Raw genomic sequence first — 19,033 nt, forward strand, 5'->3', positions numbered from 1 at the left:
AACTGCTGCCGTCGGGAAATTTTGAGATTGCCGCATCAACCCTCGCAATTCCCGGCAGGCAAAGCGTGCCAAGACTGACCCACATCTGCTGTCCCGCAATACTGAGTCCCGCCGCCCCACCAATGCCAATCCTCCTTCTTCACCGCCCAAACGACCCGCGAATATCCCCCGGCAGAAAATAAATATTTCCCAGCACACCCATTCTACACCCCCGATCGGTACATAGCACCCATCACTTCAAAGCCAGTCCAGGCAAAATGCCTGGCCGACAAGCCCATGGCCGCCCGCTTCTGGGCGGCAGCGGCAGCAACAGCAACAACAGCAGCAAATCCCACCGTTCCCAATCAAAATCCAAATCCTTCAAAAAGTCCCGGGCGAAAGCTACCTCCAAAGCCCTCGATGCCTTTGCCCTCGCCGCTGAACAGTTTCCCGAGTCGACCAAGGGCGTGCGCACCCGCGGGCTGGAGGAGCACGACGGCGGCGGTCAACGGAGTCGCAAGAAGAGGCAACTCGACGAGGAAGAAGACGAAGATGGGTTTGGTGACAGTGATGGGGAGGATGGCGCTGCTCCTCCGAGGAATAAGCGGGCACGCAGGGACGACGGTGGAGATGGGTTTGACGGTTTCTCTGACGACGACGGCGGCGACGCCGAAGGCGGGAGCGAAAGCGACGAGTGGCATGTTGGCGTAGCGGGGGAGGATGAGGACTCGGAGCTGGACTCGGACGAGGCGTTTGGCGAGAGTGATGAGGAGCGCTTTGAGGGGTTTGCTTTTTCGGGGAGTAAGGGCGGGTCCAAGAAGAAACGGGCAGCAGAGGAGGAAGATGAAGGGGAAGGGGAAGGGGAAGGGGAAGGGGAAGGAGAGGAGGATTTGGAGTCCCTCGGCTCGGATGCTATTGATTTGGCAACTGCCCTGGATCAGTTCTCGGAGGATGAGGACGGGGAACAACAGGGTGAGGGGTCTGGTTCTGGCTCGGAAGAAGAGGACGAGGAGTCTACCGATGGAGATGACGAGAGTGAAGAGGATGAGGAGGACGAGGATGACCCGTCAAAACTGGGCGCTTTGCAGAGCATGATTGCTGGGTTTGCCGGGGAAGACGAGAAGGATGAAGAGGGCCAGGACTCGGCACAGAACAAAAACAAGCTGACTCTGAAGGATCTCGGGCTGTTTGGCGTCAAGGATGAGCACATCAAGCGGTCCATCAGGCTCATGAACAAGGAAGATAAGGCCGTCAAGCCGGGCTCTTCCAAAAAGCTTGATGTTCCCCTCGCCAAACGCCAGCAGGACCGGCTGCTTCGGAGTGCAGCGTACGAGAAGACAAATGAGACGCTCGACCGGTGGATAGAGACAGTCAAGCACAACCGGCGAGCCGACCACTTGATCTTTCCTCTCGCGCAGAACGCCCACGACAGAGGCCTCAATAGCGGAGAGCTCATGCCCATCACACAGAAAACGTCAGGCACGGAGCTGGAGCAAACCATCCTGGCCATCATGGAGGAGAGTGGGCTTGGACCTAGCGCTAAGCCCAAAAAGGAGGAGGGCGAGGGTGACAAGCAGCCTGGACTGTCGCAAGCTGAGCAGAAAGAAATTCTGCGGCAGCGCCGGCTCGAGCGGGAGAGGCACTCGCGCGAGATGGCCAGAGCGAAGCGTATCAAGAAGATCAAGAGCAAGGCGTACCGCCGCATCCACCGCAAAGAACTCCTCCGCCAGGAACAGGCCGAGCATGAGCAACTGGCTGAAGCGGGCCTGCTAGACTCGGATGAGGAGCGCGAAGCCCAGGAGCGGAGGAGAGCCATGGAGCGGATGGGCACTCGCCATCGGGAGAGCAAGTGGGCTAAGCTAGGCAAGAAAGCCGGCCGCGCAGTGTGGGATGAAGATTTCCGGGCTGGTCTTACCGACATGGCACGGAGAAAGGAAGAGCTGCGCCGTCGTATTGAGGGCCGGAAGGACGGCTCAGACGATGAGGACAACGGTTCCGAGGTGTCGGATGGCTCAGATGCGGACGATCGACGTCGTCTCCTCGCAGAGCTTGACCGTGCAGCTGCCTACGAAGACGAGGGTGAGCCTCGGTCAAAGCTCATGCAAATGAAGTTCATGCAGCGGGCCGAGGAGCAGCGAAAGAAGGAGAATGACGAACTTGTTGCGCAGATACGACGCGAGCTAGACTCTGATTATGACGGCAGTTCTGATCCGGACGAGAGGGATATTGGTCGCCGACAGTTTGGCATGGGCAATGGAGCTGAAGCCGTCAAGCCCGCCAACCCGGCTCCAGCCAAGAAGCCCACAGGGCCTGGGTCCGTCTCATCCAAGCCATCCACAGATCAGGCGAAATCGGCATCACAATCCCAACGTGTCCCTGACACCGAAACGGGGCCGTCAGCTCCTGGCGCGGCTGGCGCATGGTCTTACGTTGGGCCCGATGGTCGTAAGAGCAAAAAGGTGGCCAAGAGCACGAACGTGGAGCTCGACTTCTCCAAGGAGGCGATGGCTGTGGCCAAGCCATCCAAGCCCAAAACCAAGTCCGAGCCGGCTGAGAAGGGTTCTACAGACAACGCTCACGACTCAGATGATGAAGATGCTATGCACCTGCCTTTGGCCATCCGCGACCTGGAGCTGCTCAACCGGGCCTTTGCCGGCGATGACGTTGCCGCGCAATTTGAGGAGGAGAAGGCCGAGATTGTGCGGGAGGACGACGAAAAGGAGATTGACAATACTCTTCCTGGCTGGGGCGGCTGGGTGGGTGAGGGCGTGAGCAACCGCGAGAAGAAGCGGCACCAAGGGCGGTTCGTCACCAAAGTCGAAGGTGTCAAGAAGAAGGACCGTCAGGATTTCAGGCTCAAGGGAGTTATTGTGAGCGAGAAGCGCGTGAGAAAGGTTTGTTTACCCCGGTAATCGACTGCATTTTCCGAGCCAAGGCTAACTGTGACTTGTGTAGAACGACAAGTATCTTGCCACGCAGCTGCCTCACCCGTTCGAGTCCCAGCAACAATACGAACGGTCTCTGCGGTTGCCTGTTGGGCCGGAATGGATGACCAAGGAGACTTTCCAGGACGCGACCAAGCCGAGGGTCATTGTCAAGCAGGGCATCATTGCGCCAATGTCAAAGCCGATGTATTAAGGATAGCTGTTGGGCTTGGGCATAGGGGTTATTGCATAGATCGGATATACAAAAGTGGAATTGGAGTCATCTGGTACATGTCTCTTGCATTTGACTGGTGTATGTAAGACAGTTGGGATGAGGAATGAGTCGCGATCTAATTTGCAGTCGAGATAATTCCTTTTAGTCTACCAACCCACCCTATGCAGATTACAGTTGCGCCAGGAACCAAGAGCATAGTTACACAACCTTGTAGTATAGACAGTTTCCTCGAACATATCCAAACTGCCTGCCCATGCGTTTGAAACAATACCCTGTGATACAGCATATCACCTGGGGCCACACGAGACCGCCATCGGTGCACAAACGTCCCGTACCGTCTCGTGGCCTTTTCATACCCGACCCGTCACGAACCGTTTATCTCGAGCTTCCCCTCAGTCTTCTCCAAGTACCTAACCAGATCGGCAATGGTGCACACCTTGAGCCCCCACTTCCTCGCAAACGCCACGCATGCCTCGCCGCGGAGCATCCCGGGCTCCTCACGGACCGCCCGGCCGGGGACCTCCTCACCGTCATCAACCAGCTCGCAAATCACAGCCGCAGGCTTCTTGCCAGCCAACCGGCACAGGTCAAGCGCGGCCTCGGTGTGGCCGCGGCGCTTGCGCACACCCCCGGGGACGGCGCGCAAGGGAAAGACATGGCCCGGCCGGCGGAAGCTCTGTCGGTGGGAGCCCTCGTCGTCGGCAAGCGCGCGGCAGGCCAGGGCGCGGTCGTGCGCGCTGATGCCCGTCGTCACGGACGGGTCGGATGAGTCGACGCTGATGGTGTAGGCGGTGCCCCGGGGGTCCTCGCTGCGCGCTACCATGGGCGGCAGGTCCAGGTCGGCGGCGCGCTGTGGGAGGATTGGTGCGCAGATGAGTCCGGAGGAGTGACGGATTAGAAACGCCATTTGTTGCGTTGTAATCCCCTCGGCGGCGATTACGAGGTCTGCTTCGTTCTCTCGCGAGGGGTCGTCCAGGACGACTACGAACTCGCCGTTGCCTGTGTGAGAAGAGGGGTGGTTAGTGGGTGGGTGAGTGGTTTTGTCATGGGATTTGGGGCCAGTTACGGATTGCTTGGATCGCGTCGGGGATGCTGTCGAATTGTGAGGCGTCAATCTCGCCTGGGGAGATGGTGGAAGGCATCGTGCGATTTGGGTCGGCGGGTGCTGGTTTGCGGCAGCGGGGAGATGGCGCGGATCGACCGGAGGCGGATTTTGGAGGTTTGAGATATACCAATTCGATTGCACTAGTTGGATTATTCAACCATCTAATATCTAAGGACCGGTGATTTATTCAATTGTGCGAGAAAATTTCAGGTTCGTCTTGACAAACAAGGAGACTATAAGTGAGAGAGTCAGATGTCAGTCGAAAAGAGAAGCCAGTCAGAGGGGGATCAATCGGCGCAAGTGGGCCCCGCATGCCGAAGATTCGGCATCCTCTGGGAAAGTCAACGTTATACAAAGTTCATGTTCTCTATACCCGAAGGACCAGGAAAAATACAATGCCATTGCCAATCTTCAGTCATTCTTACATAATTAACACGATGTCTTTGTGTCTTGCCAACTAATTGATGACCGGCGCTGACAAACACCTTATTTCTCCTTCCACCGACCTCGGCTATCTCAGTGGCCCATGGTGCCAAAAGTCGGCTGGCTGCAGCCGCGGGGTCTTCGTTTGTGGGGCCAAGGGCAGGGCGCGCTAGAATTGTTCTAGAACGCGCGCGCCCTTGCAATCCCTGCGGGTGCACTGCATGCACCCTTGCGGCACGCCGACAATCAAAATTCCCGGGAAGAGTTCCGGCCCAGCCTTGAACCTCCTCCGTCATCGCCCGCTTCTCCGAACCGAACATGCGGGCAACGCCTTCAAGACACGCGACGGCGCTTCTCCGCCCCGGGCGGCTGTACGCCCGTCGCGGTGCAGCACCACAACTGCCTCTTCATCCGTCGCAACCAACACAAACACGACATTATCTCAGCGCAACCAGCAGTACAACAGCTTCCTCCTCCGCCTCCGCATCCCACGCACCACCACCATCATCATCATCACCATATTCCGTCAATGCGACCGAAATCTCCCACTTCTCCGCGCTGGCCTCGTCCTGGTGGGACCCTCACGGCCCGTCACGACCGCTGCACCTGATGAACCCGCTGCGCCACGACTTTATCCGCGCCTGCCTCTCCTCCTCTTCCTCCACACATCAACAACAACGACAACAACAAACTCCAACCAAACTTCGATACCTCGACGTAGGCTGCGGCGGCGGGATCTTCGCCGAGTCCGCCGCGCGGCTCGCCAACACAGCACACGTGCGTGCGGTCGACCCGTCTGAGGCAGTCTTGTCAGTAGCGCGCGCCCACGCGCGGCGGGACCCGGCCCTGCGCGGGAAGCTTGAATACCTCTGCACGCCGATCGAGGCGCTTCCCCTTCCTGATGACAATAACAATAACAACGGAGGATACTATGACGTAGTCTCCCTCTTCGAAGTCCTCGAGCACGTCGACTACCCAGCCGAGTTCCTCTCGCGCGTGGCCCGCTTCGTGCGGCCCGACGGCGGCTGGCTCGTCATGAGCACCATCGCACGGACGTGGACCAGCTGGGTTGTGACGAACCTTGTTGCGGAGGATTTGTTGAGGGTTGTCCCGCGCGGTACGCACGACTGGGCAAAGTATGTTAATGCGCATGAGTTGGAGGCGTTTTTTGCGGGTGCTGAGGGGAAAGGGTTGGGCAGATGGGGCACGCCCAGGGTCATGGGGGTGGTGTATGTCCCTGGGTTTGGGTGGAGGGAGGTCAGGGGCAGTGAGAAGGTGGGGAATTACTTCTTTGGGGTGCAGAGGCTTGGTTGAGAACTTGAGGCGGGGGATCCATGAGGGTGGTTGTGTGGTGGGCGCTGTACAAATACTTGTAGTGTTGTATATTATGGATATCATGGGCAAATGCGGATGGATGGTTGGATCTGTACAGGCATAGAGCGATTACATGGCTACCCTAACCGGACTGTGCGCCACATCCGTAGACACTCCTGCAGGTCCATTGACAAGGTGCCTTCCAGGGCCGTCGCCGTGTCCTTGATCAGGGCGACCAGCAGCGTGGCATACGCAAACGTAGTCTGATCCTCCTGCAGAGCGGCAAAGTCCGACTTCCGCATGCCCCCGTTCTCGGCCCACGCCTTCCACAGATCGAGCATCCTGCAGAGCGTCGAAGTGAATTCGCCATCGAGAACCATCCGGTGAAGTAGAGTGCCCACGACTTCCTTCAGCCCCATCTCGGCAGACACGACACCCGTGGTCTTTAGCCACGCAAGGTTGTGTTCGGCGACGAGTTTCGTATCCCACTTTGGGCTCTGCAGCGCTTCTTGCATGCGGGCCTCCTTCCGCTGGGTCTCAAGCCGCAGCCGATCACGCACTGTTTAGGTGAGTTTGGGTGGAATCGGCATTCGAGTTTGTTGGCTCGACTTACTGTCCTGCATCCGCTGCTCGTTCTCCCTCATCATCCTGTCCCTCACAGCCTGCGCCTTCTCCGCCGGCGGCAGCCTTGCTTCGGCCTCCATAGCTGCTCGTTGCTCGCGGGCTCTCCTAGAGAACTGCTCCAGGTGCGCGGCGTGGTCCCCGCCGTGCTTTGTCGCCCAATCGGGCGTCGCCGACTCGCCGACTACATCCAGCAGCACCATGACACCGCATGGCACCGTCTCCTTGCGCGAAAAGGCGAGGATCTCGTCCGGGATCTTGTAGTTCCACAGCACCGTCTGGCTCGTGGTCCCGTAGGCGGTGGCGGCGCTGGCGAACCAGACGCCGTTCGATGACGCCGTCCCTCCGGGTCGCCGCACCCGGATGTGCTCGATGTACAGGCTGTCGAGCTGCAGCGTGCTCTGCAGCGGCGCCTCTGCGTCCTGGCACAGCGCTGTCACGATGCCCTCCGCGGATATTTGGCACGTGATGGGCTGCCGCGCGTTGGATGCGCCCTGCCGCCGCGCAGAATCCAGAGATGCCTTGTGCAGACTTGAGGAGCCGTCCTGAAGGGGTTCCACGCTCTCCTCTGCCGCTGACCTGGAGTCTTCGCCGGGAATTGAGTTCTTCTTGGTTCCATCAACCGGTGGCGGCGGCGGCGGTGGTGGCAGACGCACCCAGTACGGCGGCAAGTGAGAGTAGTCGCGCGTAGTCCACGGACCAAACCAGGAGACGGCCAGACTCAGATGCCCGTCTGAACCGTCCAGCGGCGCAAGAGTCAGAGCCTTCTCTCTCCCGTCGGGCGACAGCATCAGGGCGCAGCCGACGGGGGTCCACAGGCCCGTCGAACGCAGGAGCCGCCACCCATGAGGATCGGGCACGGCGCCGAGATCGAGCAGGTAGCAGATGAGGTCGTCAAAGGCCACCTCGACCTGGGGCTGGCGGAGCTGGTCGGCATACTCGACGCGCTGCGTGTTGTGGCCAATGACGTTGGTGCGCCAGTTGAATGTGGTCCAGCTGCCTCCGGGGATGCTGGACGGGTGGCGCGAGAGTGTCCAGTACTCGTCGCGGTTGGCGAAGCGGTCCCAGGGCCGCACGGCGTACCGGGGCAGCTCGATCTCGATGACGCGGTTGACCACGTCGCTGCGCGTCAGGGCCGTCAGCCGGCTGTGCCGCAGCATGCGCCGGATGCGCGAGAGCGCCGCGAGCGTTGCGACTGTGTTGTACAGGATCGGCAGCACCCCGAGCACGGCAAGCGGCACGCCAATGTAGGTGATCACATCCGTCGCCGTATAGCCCGAAGACTCGGGCATGGCTGCCACGGATGTCGGGGTGTTGTGAGTCGTAAGGGAGCGTTGGAAGGCTAATCACAAAACTCGGACGCTGGACTTGGAGCCCGGGCGGTTTGCAGTCGCAGACATTTTGAGGACTTGGTTGATCCAGCCCGCGAAGGTGCCTTGGAGCCTGGACAGTGGGCTGAAAGCTGAGGTCTTGGCTCAGCTCAGCTGTTGTAGTGGTGTAAATAACGATACTGATACGATACGGTTTCGTAACACGAGCTTACCATAAAAGCCGCCGACTCTCCGTCCTTCACTGCTGACCTGGGCATAACCGCATGTTGAGCGGCCTCGGGTAGGTTAGACGAGGTACGCATAGCTGTGCCGCTCAGGTCATCTTTGTGCAACACTAGTGTAAATAGAAAGCCGCCACTGGAGGTCCGGCCCGGAGCGCTGGCAGTCCACAGCAGCAAGCCGAAGTCAAAGCGGGGACCGGCTGCCCCCCCGAAGACCTCACAACGGGAAACCCGCATTCAGACACCGCTTGATTTACAACCCAAACATCAAAAGGAGGAAAGTGGGAAAAAAAAAAAAAAAAACACCATATCGAAATGCCCATCCGCGGTCCCGTCCCGGTGAAATTGTACAAACGAGATGCCGCCGAGACGCTCCGAGTCGGGCCCCTGACAATCCGCGTCTACGAGGATGGCTCGCTGACCGAGAACCGAGTCAGCGCCGTGCTGGTTGAGGTACCTGCGGGCAAGAGCGGGCCGCCTATGCACTGGCACCGTTTTCATGACGAGCTCTTCCTCGTCACAAAAGGCAGGTGATATGCGTTGGGGGCAGGGGAAGAGGGGGGCAGTTTCGTCGTTTTGTTGACTGTAGAATCCGCGTTCAGGAACCATGACATTTGTGACTCCCGACGGCGAGGTGACTGCGTCCGAAGGCGACCTCATGACAGTGCCCCCTGGGGCGATCCATACCTTCAAGAACGCTTCCGAGACGGAGGATGCTGCATGCTACATGACTGCTACTCCGGGTATGAAATGTGTCCCTGTAGCATTTTCTCGTCGAGTTTCGCCAGCTGACAGCAGTTTGAAACAGGTCACTATGTTGATTGTGAGTGATCTTGTTGTCCGGTTGACGAATCAGCCGGCAACAACGAAAATGCTCCTGCTGACCAACCCCTAGATTTCAGAATGCTCGCCAAGGCATCCGAGGGTGGCAAACAGCTCGCTCCAGGCGAGGTCCGGCACTTGATGGCATTGTTTGGCACATTCCCGCCGGATGTCGAGTCGGAGCCCTAATGGACCCGACTTAAGGCAAAGGAATGTCTGAGGGCGCAGCTACTCGCTGAATGAAAATGGTTCTAGAAAGAAGTAAACATGCTGTGAATATGTCAATCCAACCAGTCTGACCAAAAACTGCCTCGGCCAAACCGTCGCTGTAGATTTGTCGTGAAGATGGACAATAAACACTGACGACGTCCCTCAGTCAGCCGGTTTTCCCTTGCAACCTCCCTGAACGCCGCCTGCCAGAGTCCACCTCAGTGGATTCCACCAGTGGCTTCTCTGTCTTGCTAGTCTTCGAGCGTGCTGCTAGCTGCTGTTTCGGCGCAGCCTTGCTTCTCTTTGCGGGCTTCTCATCCTCTTCAGCCTTCCTCTTTGTCTTGGTCTGAGCCTGGCCTTCTTCGCCCTTCGCAACCTTTGACTTAGCCGTCTTTTTCGGTTTCGACTCCTCAGGATCGGACTCGATGAGCTCCTCTTTTACCCCTGGCACAACTCGGCCGCTCTTCTTTTGGCGGTCCGGCGCGTAACAGCTCGTTCTCCCACCAACGGTCAGAAAAGCCAACCGTTCGCCACTGGGCAGGTGACCGTGAGCGCCCCCCTTTGCACCTTTGCTCCACCGGTAATGGAATAGCCAATCTTCGGGAAACTGGTCTGAATCTCCGAGCTTGTCAACGGCGAATTGGCAGACGTGGCGGATGGATTCGTAGAGCTTTTTGATCTGCTCGTCGCTAAAATCGTCGCAGTACTGTTCAGGATGGAGCCCGGCCTGGAATAGAACTTCATCACCAACCCAGTTCCCTATCCCACTGATAACGGCCTGGTCGAGAAGGAGGGCCTTGATGGGTACATGACGGGAGTACATCTTTTCCTTCAAGAAGTCTTCGGTGAAGATGTCGGTATCCACAACCGGATCCGGCCCATTCTCGACCAGCGGTGAGTATTTTCTGATGTCGCCGCCAGGGCAATTCACTAGACGGACGCGCCCAAAGCGCCGAGGATCGGTAAAAGCCACCTCAACTGCCGGATCTTCGGTCTTTAGTTGGAATTTCCAATACTTAGGCGGCCACATATCTATCTCTTCCGGCTTCATCTTCTTGTAGTAGTTGGTGTAGGCCGTGCGGTCTCCCTTGATATGGATCCAGCCTGCTCCTGCTTAGTCGTTGCACTGAATTCTCTCTAGGGGCCAGGCCTACCGGTCATGCCAAAGTGCATTACGGGATGCGGCGGTTTGTCGAGAACGAGCCTGATGAACATTAGAACAGCGTGTCTCAGAAATCTCTGATCGATTTTAGCCTACCAAAAGTATTTCCCTTGAGTTCCCGCCGAAAGGACCTGGTCTAGGTTAGATTCCACACGGCGTTGTCCGACATCCCGCAGCTCACCTTCTTCCCAGTCAATGCCGCAGCCACCTCTGGGCCGGTAGTTCCGACTTTTCCAAAAACATTGCTGTCTTCTATTGCCGTTGCACTCTTGATGGTTTTCCCCACCAAGTGCAGGCGTAGATAATGGACAATCCGGGCAACTGCAATGTGCAGAGGTTAGGGTCAGTGCGAGTATTGAGAAGGGGTTTGTGTCTTCTTCATGAAAGCATACCTTCAGCAATTTCAGGCATGATGGGTATTGCTTATAAGCGGACTTGATGTATTTTTCTTGTCGCTCTACAAAGATGTAATGTACTGACGCGGTTTCCGGATGCTGACAGGTCTGCACGCGATTGTTCGTGGAGCAACGCGAAATCGAAACGATCTCACGTGAATATGGCGCAGTTCCTCTATTGGACCCCACAGCACCCTTCCACAATTGCACCGGAATTTTCCCTTGTGCCCCACACTCAAATCAGCTTCAAAAACTCGGACATTCACGTCTTTTTTCCCTTCGAGTCTCCAACTCGCACCATGATCACAGCACCTGGTAAGTGACATTTCTGTTGTTTCCGCGCCAGCACCAGGCCATTACCTGATGACAGCACAATACCGCAAACTAGAGTCTTTGATCCATACATGGACATGAAACTAGAAATTGATACGTCAGTCTGATCACGGTCGCTGTTGCTGTCGCGTTCTCCTCAAACTCAAAACCGGCCAGGAACTGATTGGCAAGTAGGACACTAGACCACCAGGAGGATTGATTTGACCCTCACGAGTCCCGATGACAGGCTACAGAGTTGAAAATGGCTTGAGTTATTCGCCATTGCGAGTGGGATGAAGGTTGAATGGTATCTTTGGAGCGTGCTACAGAGGCCCTTAGCCACGACGACCCTTGCACACTACAACCTCACCCTCACCGAGAAGGTCAAAATGCCAATAGGTCAGTACATAACTTGACTCTTTACTTCTTTTCTACGTGATGATCATCTTCTTTGCTTCGGCAAGTTGGAATTACCGACTGATTTCACCTTGAAGAAAACAACTGGCTGTTTCTGATTTTCCCATCCTCACCCCTCCCTTGACTGCTTCTGTGCTCATCAGCCGCTAACCATGGAGACACAGATGGCAATGACTGCCTGAGTAAGTAGGATGCTTTTTCGCCAGCACTCAACATTCTTCCATGATGAAGCGGCACTGGGCTCCGAATTTCACATGAGCAGACATGCCACTTTGCGACAGGCCTAGAAAACCTCGTCCACTGATCAGCATCTACAACATGACCTAGTTGTCTAGCCTGTGGGGATCGAGCTAACAGTCATATGAAGAATGATTGTCCGAGACGACTCTCTTCAGCTGCTGGACCCTTCCGAATTGTAAGTCTATGGAAGAACATATCCCCAACCTTTCCCACTTTCATGATGATTTTAGATGACGAGTCTTATCCGGAATCCCGGGGATGACGACAACCTTTTCAACTACCATTCATGCTCTTTCTGACATCCATGGACGGCCCCTCGTCATTGCGTTTCGATGAACGAATCTCAGCTGACCGGTCCAGTTCTCGCAATGTTGCGGATGTATTCACTCGGCATCGATTGTATCCGGTATGTTGTCCGAAGAGCCGCAAACTCAGCCTCCCGCTTCACAGCACCTACACCATCATGATGACTCGACTTTAAATTTGACAAGCATATGTCAGAGCTCACGCGAAGATGACACCGTCATGTCTGACCTCTACCCGACACTTCACGCTAGCCCATATCGTGGCATTGACACCGGCTGACTATCGCAGAGTTGCCCTTCGCCGAGTTGATGGACGACACATGGCCACACGCTGGTAACCCAACAGCAAATGGTAAGCATTATCACGCCCATACCCTTTCAGCCCCGACTCCTATGATGATTTCAACTTTATCACGACGGTCTACATAGCTCATGCTTTGATGATACTGCCGGTGACACGGCTTGAATACTGACAAAGTCGCTCCTTGCGAGTTCTTCCATTTTCCTGCATCGTCTTGAAAACTCAAGCTAACATCAACAAGTATCACAGGAAGTCTTCTGGTCCCTGCACCCCGGGTCTGCCATGCCCATGAGGTGAGTCCGTTTAGAAGTATTACGCGTCGCTGTCTTCTTCATGTGTTGTCGTAATTTCGGAACTGCCTTCTCCTGGTTTTGCGCATGCTCTATTCTTGGCTCGCTCCAGGAGTTCAAAGGCGAACGTGGAGTCCCTACCCACCCTCAAATAGCATCTTGATAATACATCACATATAACTCATGGAGGTTGCCTGCAGTTTGTGGAAGCGATTATTTTCTCATCTCCTCTGACTACCCAAAGTTGGAAAGGCTCAGGACTCGCCCGTCTACATTCGGGCCGGGGACCTTCTGTCCGTTCCGGCTAGAAAGAAACCGCCGCAACGTTATCCTTCGACCATTAGGCGGTTGAGCGGATTACAAACCAACGATAACAACATATGGATCGAGTCTGGCTCTTTATGCGGTATCCTCCGCTATATCGCTCGATAGACTCAGCCGGCGGTGATCTGTCGGGGTCGAGACAAGCTCTGAGGCTGAGGTTGCGGTATTGGCTAAAGGCAGGCGGCTGGCTAATATATCCCGGACAGCCTCTTCGGATTAACCCTTTGCTTCCCCATTCGCCCACCCATTCGGTGGGAACAGCTTTCGCAGCGTCACTAGATTGGTCTGAAATCTTCAGCCGGCGTCTTTGGGGATCTCGCTCTCCAAGATTTGCTCAAGCGGCTTCTGGGCCTACCGGAATATTTTCCTTTCGAGGAGCTGAGACTTGAGGCTCTTTCCAAAACTCTTGTCTTGACTGCTACCTCGAGTTCTCAACCTTGGCAACCAGCGTAGGGTAGAGATATCCAATCTCATCTTTGTCCTCTCCTCAACTTCTGGACACCCCCACGCTTCATCCTTGCACAATGTCCCCAAGTTGCTTACTGGGACGTGCAATGAGCACTTTATCCGGCTTCTCTACACACGGCTGGCTTTCCGCGCCTTATCGTGAAATGTCAGCGGATCTAGTGCCGAACGTTGAGTCGCAGCTGGAGTAGTTTCCCCAGTCGCGGCGGCACAGGGGACGGCTTGAGAGGCAAGATCCACTCTGATATCACGGTTCACACAGTTCTCGCTCACGCCTTGAGCGGTTCGTCATATCCATTTGCATCTTTAGCCTCCGCAGCGAGATTTCCACGCTTTCCCACACACAGGTCTCGGCCCGTCCTGATGAGCGCTAGATGCATCAGCGCGGGTGTGTCTAATGCTTGCTCTTTGCAAGTCTGGGCTAAAGCCAAGGGGAAACTCCCCCGGACGGCCCGTTGTTTCTATCAACTGGCGTGGTACAACATGTGGGGAGAGGGGTCGGCATACAAACCACTGCCTCTCAGTGAGCCGCCTTTGATATTGTCTCGGTGTTTGCAAGGTCCAGGATAGAGACTATTGGCAGCTTCGTTAACAAATCCTGGCTCTTGATCTGACGTTGCGTATGGGATCCCTAGGAGCATTCGAGCAACGCCAGATACACCAAGGCCCTGAGTCTGAACCGGGACCGTGCCCCCCTTGGCTGGCAAACCGTTCCCCACAAACCAACAGCAGGGCCCTCAGCATTTGCAGTTGGTCCAGGCGGAACGGTAGGCAGCTAGGAAAGTTCTCCTGAGACAAATATATTGCGCTTGGGACCGTCTATGCAGGCCGCGTGTTCTCTCAAACCCCATGCCGACTCATTTACTGCGAGACTGGTCACCTTAGCCTCAGTTACTCACGAGTATGCCTTCGGCTTCCGGGCCCTGTTTACCGCCTGCTAGAGAACAAATCTAACTGCCTCGAGGGAGAGTTCCTATTCGAGCGCCTGGAACGACTCGTCACGGATCTCAAGAGAATGACCGAGGCATGGCAGCTTATAAAATCTTGCCATATCCCTCCTCGCCCTTGGCCCTGATCCAGGCGTTGGCTTCATCCGCTAGACCTCTCCCGTCACGCACAGTCTCTCTCTCCCTCTCTCCCTCGAGACTTCTGCCAGGATGATGCCTAGACTCGCCGCCTTTGCCGCCCTCATGGGGCTGGCCGCCGCGCAGCAGGTCGGCAAGGAGACGACCGAGACGCACCCCAAGATGACGTGGCAGAGGTGCAGCGCCGGCGGGTCGTGCACGACGGTGAACGGGGAGGTCACCATCGACTCCAACTGGCGGTGGGTGCACGACAAGAACGGCTACACCAACTGCTACAACGGCAACTCGTGGAACTCGACCATCTGCAAGGACCCCCAGGGTTGCGCGTCGAACTGTGCCGTCGACGGCGCCAACTACGCCGGCACGTACGGCGCTTCGACCAGCGGGAATGCCTTGACCCTCAAGTTTGTCACCAAGGGGGAGTATTGTATGTCTTGGACCTGTCCTTGGGTTTTATCGAGAAGAGTGGCTAACCTAATGTGACGCGAAGCTACCAACATTGGCTCCCGCCTGTACTTGATGGCTAGTTCTTCCAAGTATCAGATGTTTACTCTGCTTGGCAATGAGTTTACCTTTGATGTGGATACTTCGAAGCTCGGGTATGTCACACCCCGTATGGGCCTAACAGCCTGGGATTGAGACTAACAGCTAGTCAAGATGCGGTCTCAATGGTGCTCTGTATTTCGTCTCCATGGACGAGGACGGTGGCGCTTCCAAGTACCCTGGGAACAAGGCCGGCGCCAAGTATGGTACTGGCTACTGCGATGCGCAATGCCCGCGTGACTTGAAGTTCATCAACGGCGAGGCCAATGTAGGCGACTGGAAGGGGTCGTCCAACGACGCGAATGCCGGTGTGGGGAAATACGGTTCTTGCTGCACCGAGATGGATATCTGGTACGTAGCTCAGCCGTCTTTCACCCAGTCTTCTCGCTTCAACATGATCTCCTAACCAGAGATATATATCATAACAGGGAAGCAAACTCCATCTCAACCGCCTTCACTCCCCACCCCTGCACCACGGTCGGCCAGCACCGGTGCGAGGGCGACGGCTGCGGCGGGACCTACTCGAACGAGCGGTACTCCGGCACGTGCGACCCGGACGGCTGCGACTTCAACGCGTACCGGCAGGGGGTGCGCGACTTTTACGGCCCGGGCATGACGGTGGACACAACCAAAAAAATGACCGTGGTAACCCAGTTCCTCAAGGGCTCCGACGGGCAGCTGTCCGAGATCAAGCGGTACTACGTGCAGGGCGGGAAAGTGATTGCCAACGCCGAGAGCGCCATCGAGGGCAACCCGGGCAACAGCATCACGGCCGAGTACTGCCGGGCGCAAAAGGTGGCGTTTGGCGACCGCGACATCTTTGAGGAAAAAGGCGGCATGCCCCAGTTCAGCAAGGCCCTCGCCGCGCCCATGGTCCTCGTCATGTCGCTGTGGGACGACCACTACGCCAACATGCTCTGGCTCGACTCGACCTACCCGACCGACGCCAGCCCGGACGAGCCCGGCAAGGGCCGCGGCACGTGCGACACCTCGTCGGGCGTGCCGGCCGAGATTGAGGCCAGCCAGGGGAACAACCAGGTGGTTTTCTGTGAGTTTTGGCCATCCTTCTCTCTATGTTGGGGCTATTGTGTCCATTCTATTGATGATGCTGACTTTGCCCAAAGCAAACATCAAGTTTGGTCCTATCGGCTCGACTTTCAAGCAGCCGTAAGGCAATCCCTGGGCGTCTTGATGAGATTTCACGGGCTGTAGCTGGCCGGCAAAGGGGCCGGGAGGGTGGATGTTCATTCAGTCTGTGAGGTAAAATCGGTTCTAGTAGAGGGCCTGGGGCCATCTAAATACTAGAGGTGAGGTAAAGACTACATCATGGCGGCGGAAAGAGATGGCTACATGTCCATAGATCAGTACTTTGTTCCAGCCGTAAATAAGTTCCGAGGTTTAGCTTGGGACATTGCCCATATCCGTGCTAAGTTCCGGGGAAGCTAACATCCTCAAGTCCCGCAATTGTATCTTGTCGCGGGACGGCCCGACGGTGTGGGAGGACGACAAACCCGCCGACCGATCAACTTAGACTTCGGGCGGCACCTCTAGCCGCTCGGTCTTGATGCAAAGTTCCTGCAGTAGTGACGTGCTCGGCTTGAGAAACTCTGCCAGCCTGACAGACGGAGGTCGTGATAATCCAGACTACCAAGAAACTGGGTACTGTAATGTAATCTACAAGAAGGGAAAGACGGACAGCCCAAACAAAGGCAAGAAAGGAAAAGAACTATTTCCTACCATCCCACCCTCCCCCTAACGCCAAGCGGGACAGCAATGCAAACCAAAGAGAAAATTCTCAGGGAGAACCCATCATCCACAGATCCCGTTCCCTGCATCGAACCGGTTGGAGTACTCGGTTCCGTTATACGGCAGGTGTTTCGGTTGCCTGGTAACGCCATCAATCTGAATCCATTCCAAGCGCCACTTCCGGCCTTCCTTGCGCGACGATATCGCCGTGCTGTGATATGGTGAATCATTCCTTCATCTTGACATAGTTACTCGGGAATATCCCGTGCCTAGTCCCGATCATCCCAGTCCTATCGCACGGTCAGTCAGAATCCGCCGATCACTCCCAAACTTTCAATGTGTGGAATCCTCTGGACTTACCACCAATCGTTATCGCTGTCCGTCTTTTTGAGCACGGTGATGATATCCCCCTTCTTAAAGCCGAGATCCCCCGGCTGGTCCGGCTCAAACGTGTAGAGCGCAATCGCCTCGTTTTTCTGCATGAGCGCCTCCTTGCTTGCATAGTTTGGTTTCGGGGCTGCCGGCCTCCCGGGCGCAACCTTCTTCTCCGTCCCGTTGCCGGCCGTACTGGACGCCCTAAAGCCGTCGTGGATCGTGTTGGACCGCGAGGGCTGTCCAAACGACCGCGGCTGGTCGTAGACATCGTCTTGCCAAGTAGTCGACCTCTTAGGCCGGCCAAACTCGTCGTGGGCGTGTCCGCCACCGCCGGAGCCGGTATCCCTGGGTTGGTTCTCCCCATAAGCAGACCCCGTCTTGTTGCCCCACACTACCTCGTCGTGGCGATCGTCGTAGACTGGTATGTCATTGTACATCCTGTCGTCCGTGACTCCGGCCGACATCCCATTAAAGACACGAGAGTTGAGAATGCTCATGAGGGGTGCCGCGGCAGGGGGCGGCCGCTCCCCTCCGGTGAGGAGCTCCCGCGCGGACACTGGGCGACCGTAAAGCTTGGCGTTGGCATCCTTGCGCTCGATAATAGCTGAGCCTTCCAGAGACACACCAGCGAAGAGGCCCTTCGTCTTGGAGTAGCTAAAGATGCCCGCCACGCTCCGTAAAGATGCGGCGCCGGCCGCTTCTGCGTTCCTGCCCACGGGCCCTGCAGCAACTGACACATTCCCGCCGAGCGTGAGGGATCCGGCTTGGGAAAACGTCTTGACAGCGCTCGCGTCGTTGAGAATAAAGACGAAATCGGTGAGCTCGAAGCCGATCTGGCCGCCGAAGCCGGCGCCGCCGGTCGCGATCGCTGAGGGCGCGCTCCAGGAACCGTCAGGGAGTCGCGCGACGACGAGACCGCTGCCGAAGCGGGCCGAACCGAGGAAGCCGGCTTTTATCACTGTGAGAATTGCGAGACCCTGTCGTGGTCGACATGCTTAGCGTCGCCTCCCTAAACAAGTGATGTGAATCGCGGGAGTGATGACTGCATACCTTGGCACCGGCAAGTATAGATGGTGGGATGACCTTGTCGGGGCCGAATGCTTGACGAGGATCGATAAAGGAGGACAGGATCTTGCCGCACTTCCTGCATTCCGCTATCGACCAAGGTGTTAGCTTCCTGCGTAACCAAACAGTGTCTGCCAATGTCCGCTGGGCTGAGGTGCGGGACACCCGGGATCAGACTTACACGCCAAAGACGACGGAAGGGGATTGTTGATACCCATGGTTGCTGGATGGGTATGCGCGCTGCGGGTTGTCTGGGAATTGGGGGCGGTTGATACGGGTGGAAATCGACGTCAGATGCTGTAAAGGGCTCTTGTGGTTGGTATTCCGAATGGTGATTTCGAATTGTTGAGGTGAGCCAATGAGGCCGCCAGCGAACAATGTTAGGAGGAATGTGGGGTGTGAACGGGCTGAATTTGCTGCCGTTTGCCGGACGGAACTCGCTCTGGGTCTTGCAGTCTACCGGCTCGGCTGACAGGTGGAAAATCGCGCAGAAGAACGGCTTCCGGTGTAAACTTAATTCTTTCTACGCTAATGTACTGCAATAAGACGAGTCTTCACGTCAAACGATTGACAACCTGGAAGTTGCCGCGCGTCGATGACAACCGCGAGGGCAGGTGACTGCCTCGCCGTAGGTACAAACGGTGACCGAGAGAACGAGGTCGAAGCTTCCCCGCAGATGGCGGGTGATTGATGGCTTGCCAAGCCTGTTTGGAGTGACCGGCCGCAATGTTAAAGACGAAAATCATCCATGAACATACTGTACTCCTACAATTGGATCTCTTGAAGCAGCTGCTAGAGGCAGAGAGAAATTAATGTCCAATAT

The 19,033-nt window shown here is 56.5% G+C and overlaps 8 protein-coding genes across 8 annotated transcripts; 4 read left to right on the forward strand and 4 right to left on the reverse strand.

The window, feature by feature from the left end:
- Positions 1–145: 145 nt before the first annotated feature.
- On the forward strand, positions 146–3,342 carry N656DRAFT_755595 (Utp14-domain-containing protein). The gene is made up of 2 exons (XM_064813102.1): positions 146–2,873; positions 2,935–3,342. Exons 1-2 carry the CDS (start codon positions 258–260, stop codon positions 3,115–3,117), a joined length of 2,799 nt encoding a protein of 932 aa, XP_064668933.1. The 5' UTR covers positions 146–257; the 3' UTR covers positions 3,118–3,342.
- Positions 3,233–4,729, reverse strand: N656DRAFT_780617 (3,4-dihydroxy-2-butanone 4-phosphate synthase). The gene is made up of 2 exons (XM_064815416.1): positions 4,205–4,729; positions 3,233–4,137 (listed from the first exon to the last, which is right to left on the reverse strand). The coding sequence occupies exons 1-2, from the start codon at positions 4,278–4,280 to the stop codon at positions 3,503–3,505; spliced, it is 711 nt and encodes a 236-aa protein (XP_064668934.1). The 5' UTR covers positions 4,281–4,729; the 3' UTR covers positions 3,233–3,502.
- A 251-nt stretch (positions 4,730–4,980) lies between these two features.
- N656DRAFT_780618 (ubiquinone biosynthesis O-methyltransferase) lies at positions 4,981–6,134 on the forward strand. Its single transcript, XM_064815417.1, has one exon. The coding sequence runs from the start codon at positions 4,985–4,987 to the stop codon at positions 5,978–5,980; it is 996 nt and encodes a 331-aa protein (XP_064668935.1). The 5' UTR covers positions 4,981–4,984; the 3' UTR covers positions 5,981–6,134.
- N656DRAFT_156740 (uncharacterized protein) lies at positions 6,049–8,186 on the reverse strand. Its single transcript, XM_064808693.1, has 3 exons — positions 8,145–8,186; positions 6,594–8,085; positions 6,049–6,539 (listed from the first exon to the last, which is right to left on the reverse strand). The coding sequence occupies exons 2-3, from the start codon at positions 7,891–7,893 to the stop codon at positions 6,118–6,120; spliced, it is 1,722 nt and encodes a 573-aa protein (XP_064668936.1). The 5' UTR covers positions 7,894–8,085; positions 8,145–8,186; the 3' UTR covers positions 6,049–6,117.
- Positions 8,138–9,199, forward strand: N656DRAFT_780620 (RmlC-like cupin). Its single transcript, XM_064815418.1, has 4 exons — positions 8,138–8,679; positions 8,756–8,896; positions 8,962–8,976; positions 9,049–9,199. Exons 1-4 carry the CDS (start codon positions 8,469–8,471, stop codon positions 9,162–9,164), a joined length of 483 nt encoding a protein of 160 aa, XP_064668937.1. The 5' UTR covers positions 8,138–8,468; the 3' UTR covers positions 9,165–9,199.
- Positions 9,200–9,351: 152 nt separating this feature from the next.
- N656DRAFT_755610 (uncharacterized protein) lies at positions 9,352–10,851 on the reverse strand (the record flags this gene model as incomplete). Its single annotated transcript, XM_064813103.1, has 5 exons — positions 10,740–10,851; positions 10,529–10,668; positions 10,444–10,478; positions 10,340–10,389; positions 9,352–10,292 (listed from the first exon to the last, which is right to left on the reverse strand). The coding sequence occupies exons 1-5, from the start codon at positions 10,756–10,758 to the stop codon at positions 9,352–9,354; spliced, it is 1,185 nt and encodes a 394-aa protein (XP_064668938.1). The 5' UTR covers positions 10,759–10,851.
- A 3,702-nt stretch (positions 10,852–14,553) lies between these two features.
- On the forward strand, positions 14,554–16,195 carry N656DRAFT_769452 (glycoside hydrolase family 7 protein; the record flags this gene model as incomplete). Its single annotated transcript, XM_064813707.1, has 5 exons — positions 14,554–14,908; positions 14,972–15,080; positions 15,139–15,375; positions 15,453–16,072; positions 16,149–16,195. 5 exons carry the CDS (start codon positions 14,554–14,556, stop codon positions 16,193–16,195), a joined length of 1,368 nt encoding a protein of 455 aa, XP_064668939.1.
- Positions 16,196–16,616: 421 nt separating this feature from the next.
- N656DRAFT_157189 (DUF500-domain-containing protein) lies at positions 16,617–18,596 on the reverse strand. The gene is made up of 4 exons (XM_064808694.1): positions 18,392–18,596; positions 18,196–18,299; positions 17,131–18,122; positions 16,617–17,060 (listed from the first exon to the last, which is right to left on the reverse strand). The coding sequence occupies exons 1-4, from the start codon at positions 18,426–18,428 to the stop codon at positions 16,997–16,999; spliced, it is 1,197 nt and encodes a 398-aa protein (XP_064668940.1). The 5' UTR covers positions 18,429–18,596; the 3' UTR covers positions 16,617–16,996.
- Positions 18,597–19,033: the final 437 nt, after the last annotated feature.

The sequence above is a fragment of the Canariomyces notabilis genome, assembly GCF_033297395.1.
Source record: "Canariomyces notabilis strain CBS 508.74 unplaced genomic scaffold N656scaffold_15, whole genome shotgun sequence".
Taxonomy (NCBI): domain Eukaryota; kingdom Fungi; phylum Ascomycota; class Sordariomycetes; order Sordariales; family Chaetomiaceae; genus Canariomyces; species Canariomyces notabilis.

What these genes read in the sequence shown, in the direction of transcription:
- N656DRAFT_755595 (XM_064813102.1), top strand. Translation starts at nt 258, where the DNA reads ATGCCTGGCCGACAAGCCCATGGCCGCCCGCTTCTGGGCGGCAGCGGC. An exon ending in GCGAGAAGCGCGTGAGAAAG is followed by an intron (nt 2,874 to 2,934) that starts GTTTGTTTACCC and finishes TGACTTGTGTAG; the next exon opens with AACGACAAGTATCTTGCCAC.
- N656DRAFT_780617 (XM_064815416.1), bottom strand. Translation starts at nt 4,280, where the DNA reads ATGCCTTCCACCATCTCCCCAGGCGAGATTGACGCCTCACAATTCGAC. An exon ending in CGACGCGATCCAAGCAATCC is followed by an intron (nt 4,138 to 4,204) that starts GTAACTGGCCCC and finishes CTTCTCACACAG; the next exon opens with GCAACGGCGAGTTCGTAGTC.
- N656DRAFT_780618 (XM_064815417.1), top strand. Translation starts at nt 4,985, where the DNA reads ATGCGGGCAACGCCTTCAAGACACGCGACGGCGCTTCTCCGCCCCGGG.
- N656DRAFT_156740 (XM_064808693.1), bottom strand. Translation starts at nt 7,893, where the DNA reads ATGCCCGAGTCTTCGGGCTATACGGCGACGGATGTGATCACCTACATT. An exon ending in CGAGCAGCGGATGCAGGACA is followed by an intron (nt 6,540 to 6,593) that starts GTAAGTCGAGCC and finishes TCACCTAAACAG; the next exon opens with TGCGTGATCGGCTGCGGCTT.
- N656DRAFT_780620 (XM_064815418.1), top strand. Translation starts at nt 8,469, where the DNA reads ATGCCCATCCGCGGTCCCGTCCCGGTGAAATTGTACAAACGAGATGCC. An exon ending in GCTCTTCCTCGTCACAAAAG is followed by an intron (nt 8,680 to 8,755) that starts GCAGGTGATATG and finishes ATCCGCGTTCAG; the next exon opens with GAACCATGACATTTGTGACT.
- N656DRAFT_157189 (XM_064808694.1), bottom strand. Translation starts at nt 18,428, where the DNA reads ATGGGTATCAACAATCCCCTTCCGTCGTCTTTGGCGT. An exon ending in CCTTCCGTCGTCTTTGGCGT is followed by an intron (nt 18,300 to 18,391) that starts GTAAGTCTGATC and finishes CTTGGTCGATAG; the next exon opens with CGGAATGCAGGAAGTGCGGC. An exon ending in GACAGCGATAACGATTGGTG is followed by an intron (nt 17,061 to 17,130) that starts GTAAGTCCAGAG and finishes ACCGTGCGATAG; the next exon opens with GACTGGGATGATCGGGACTA.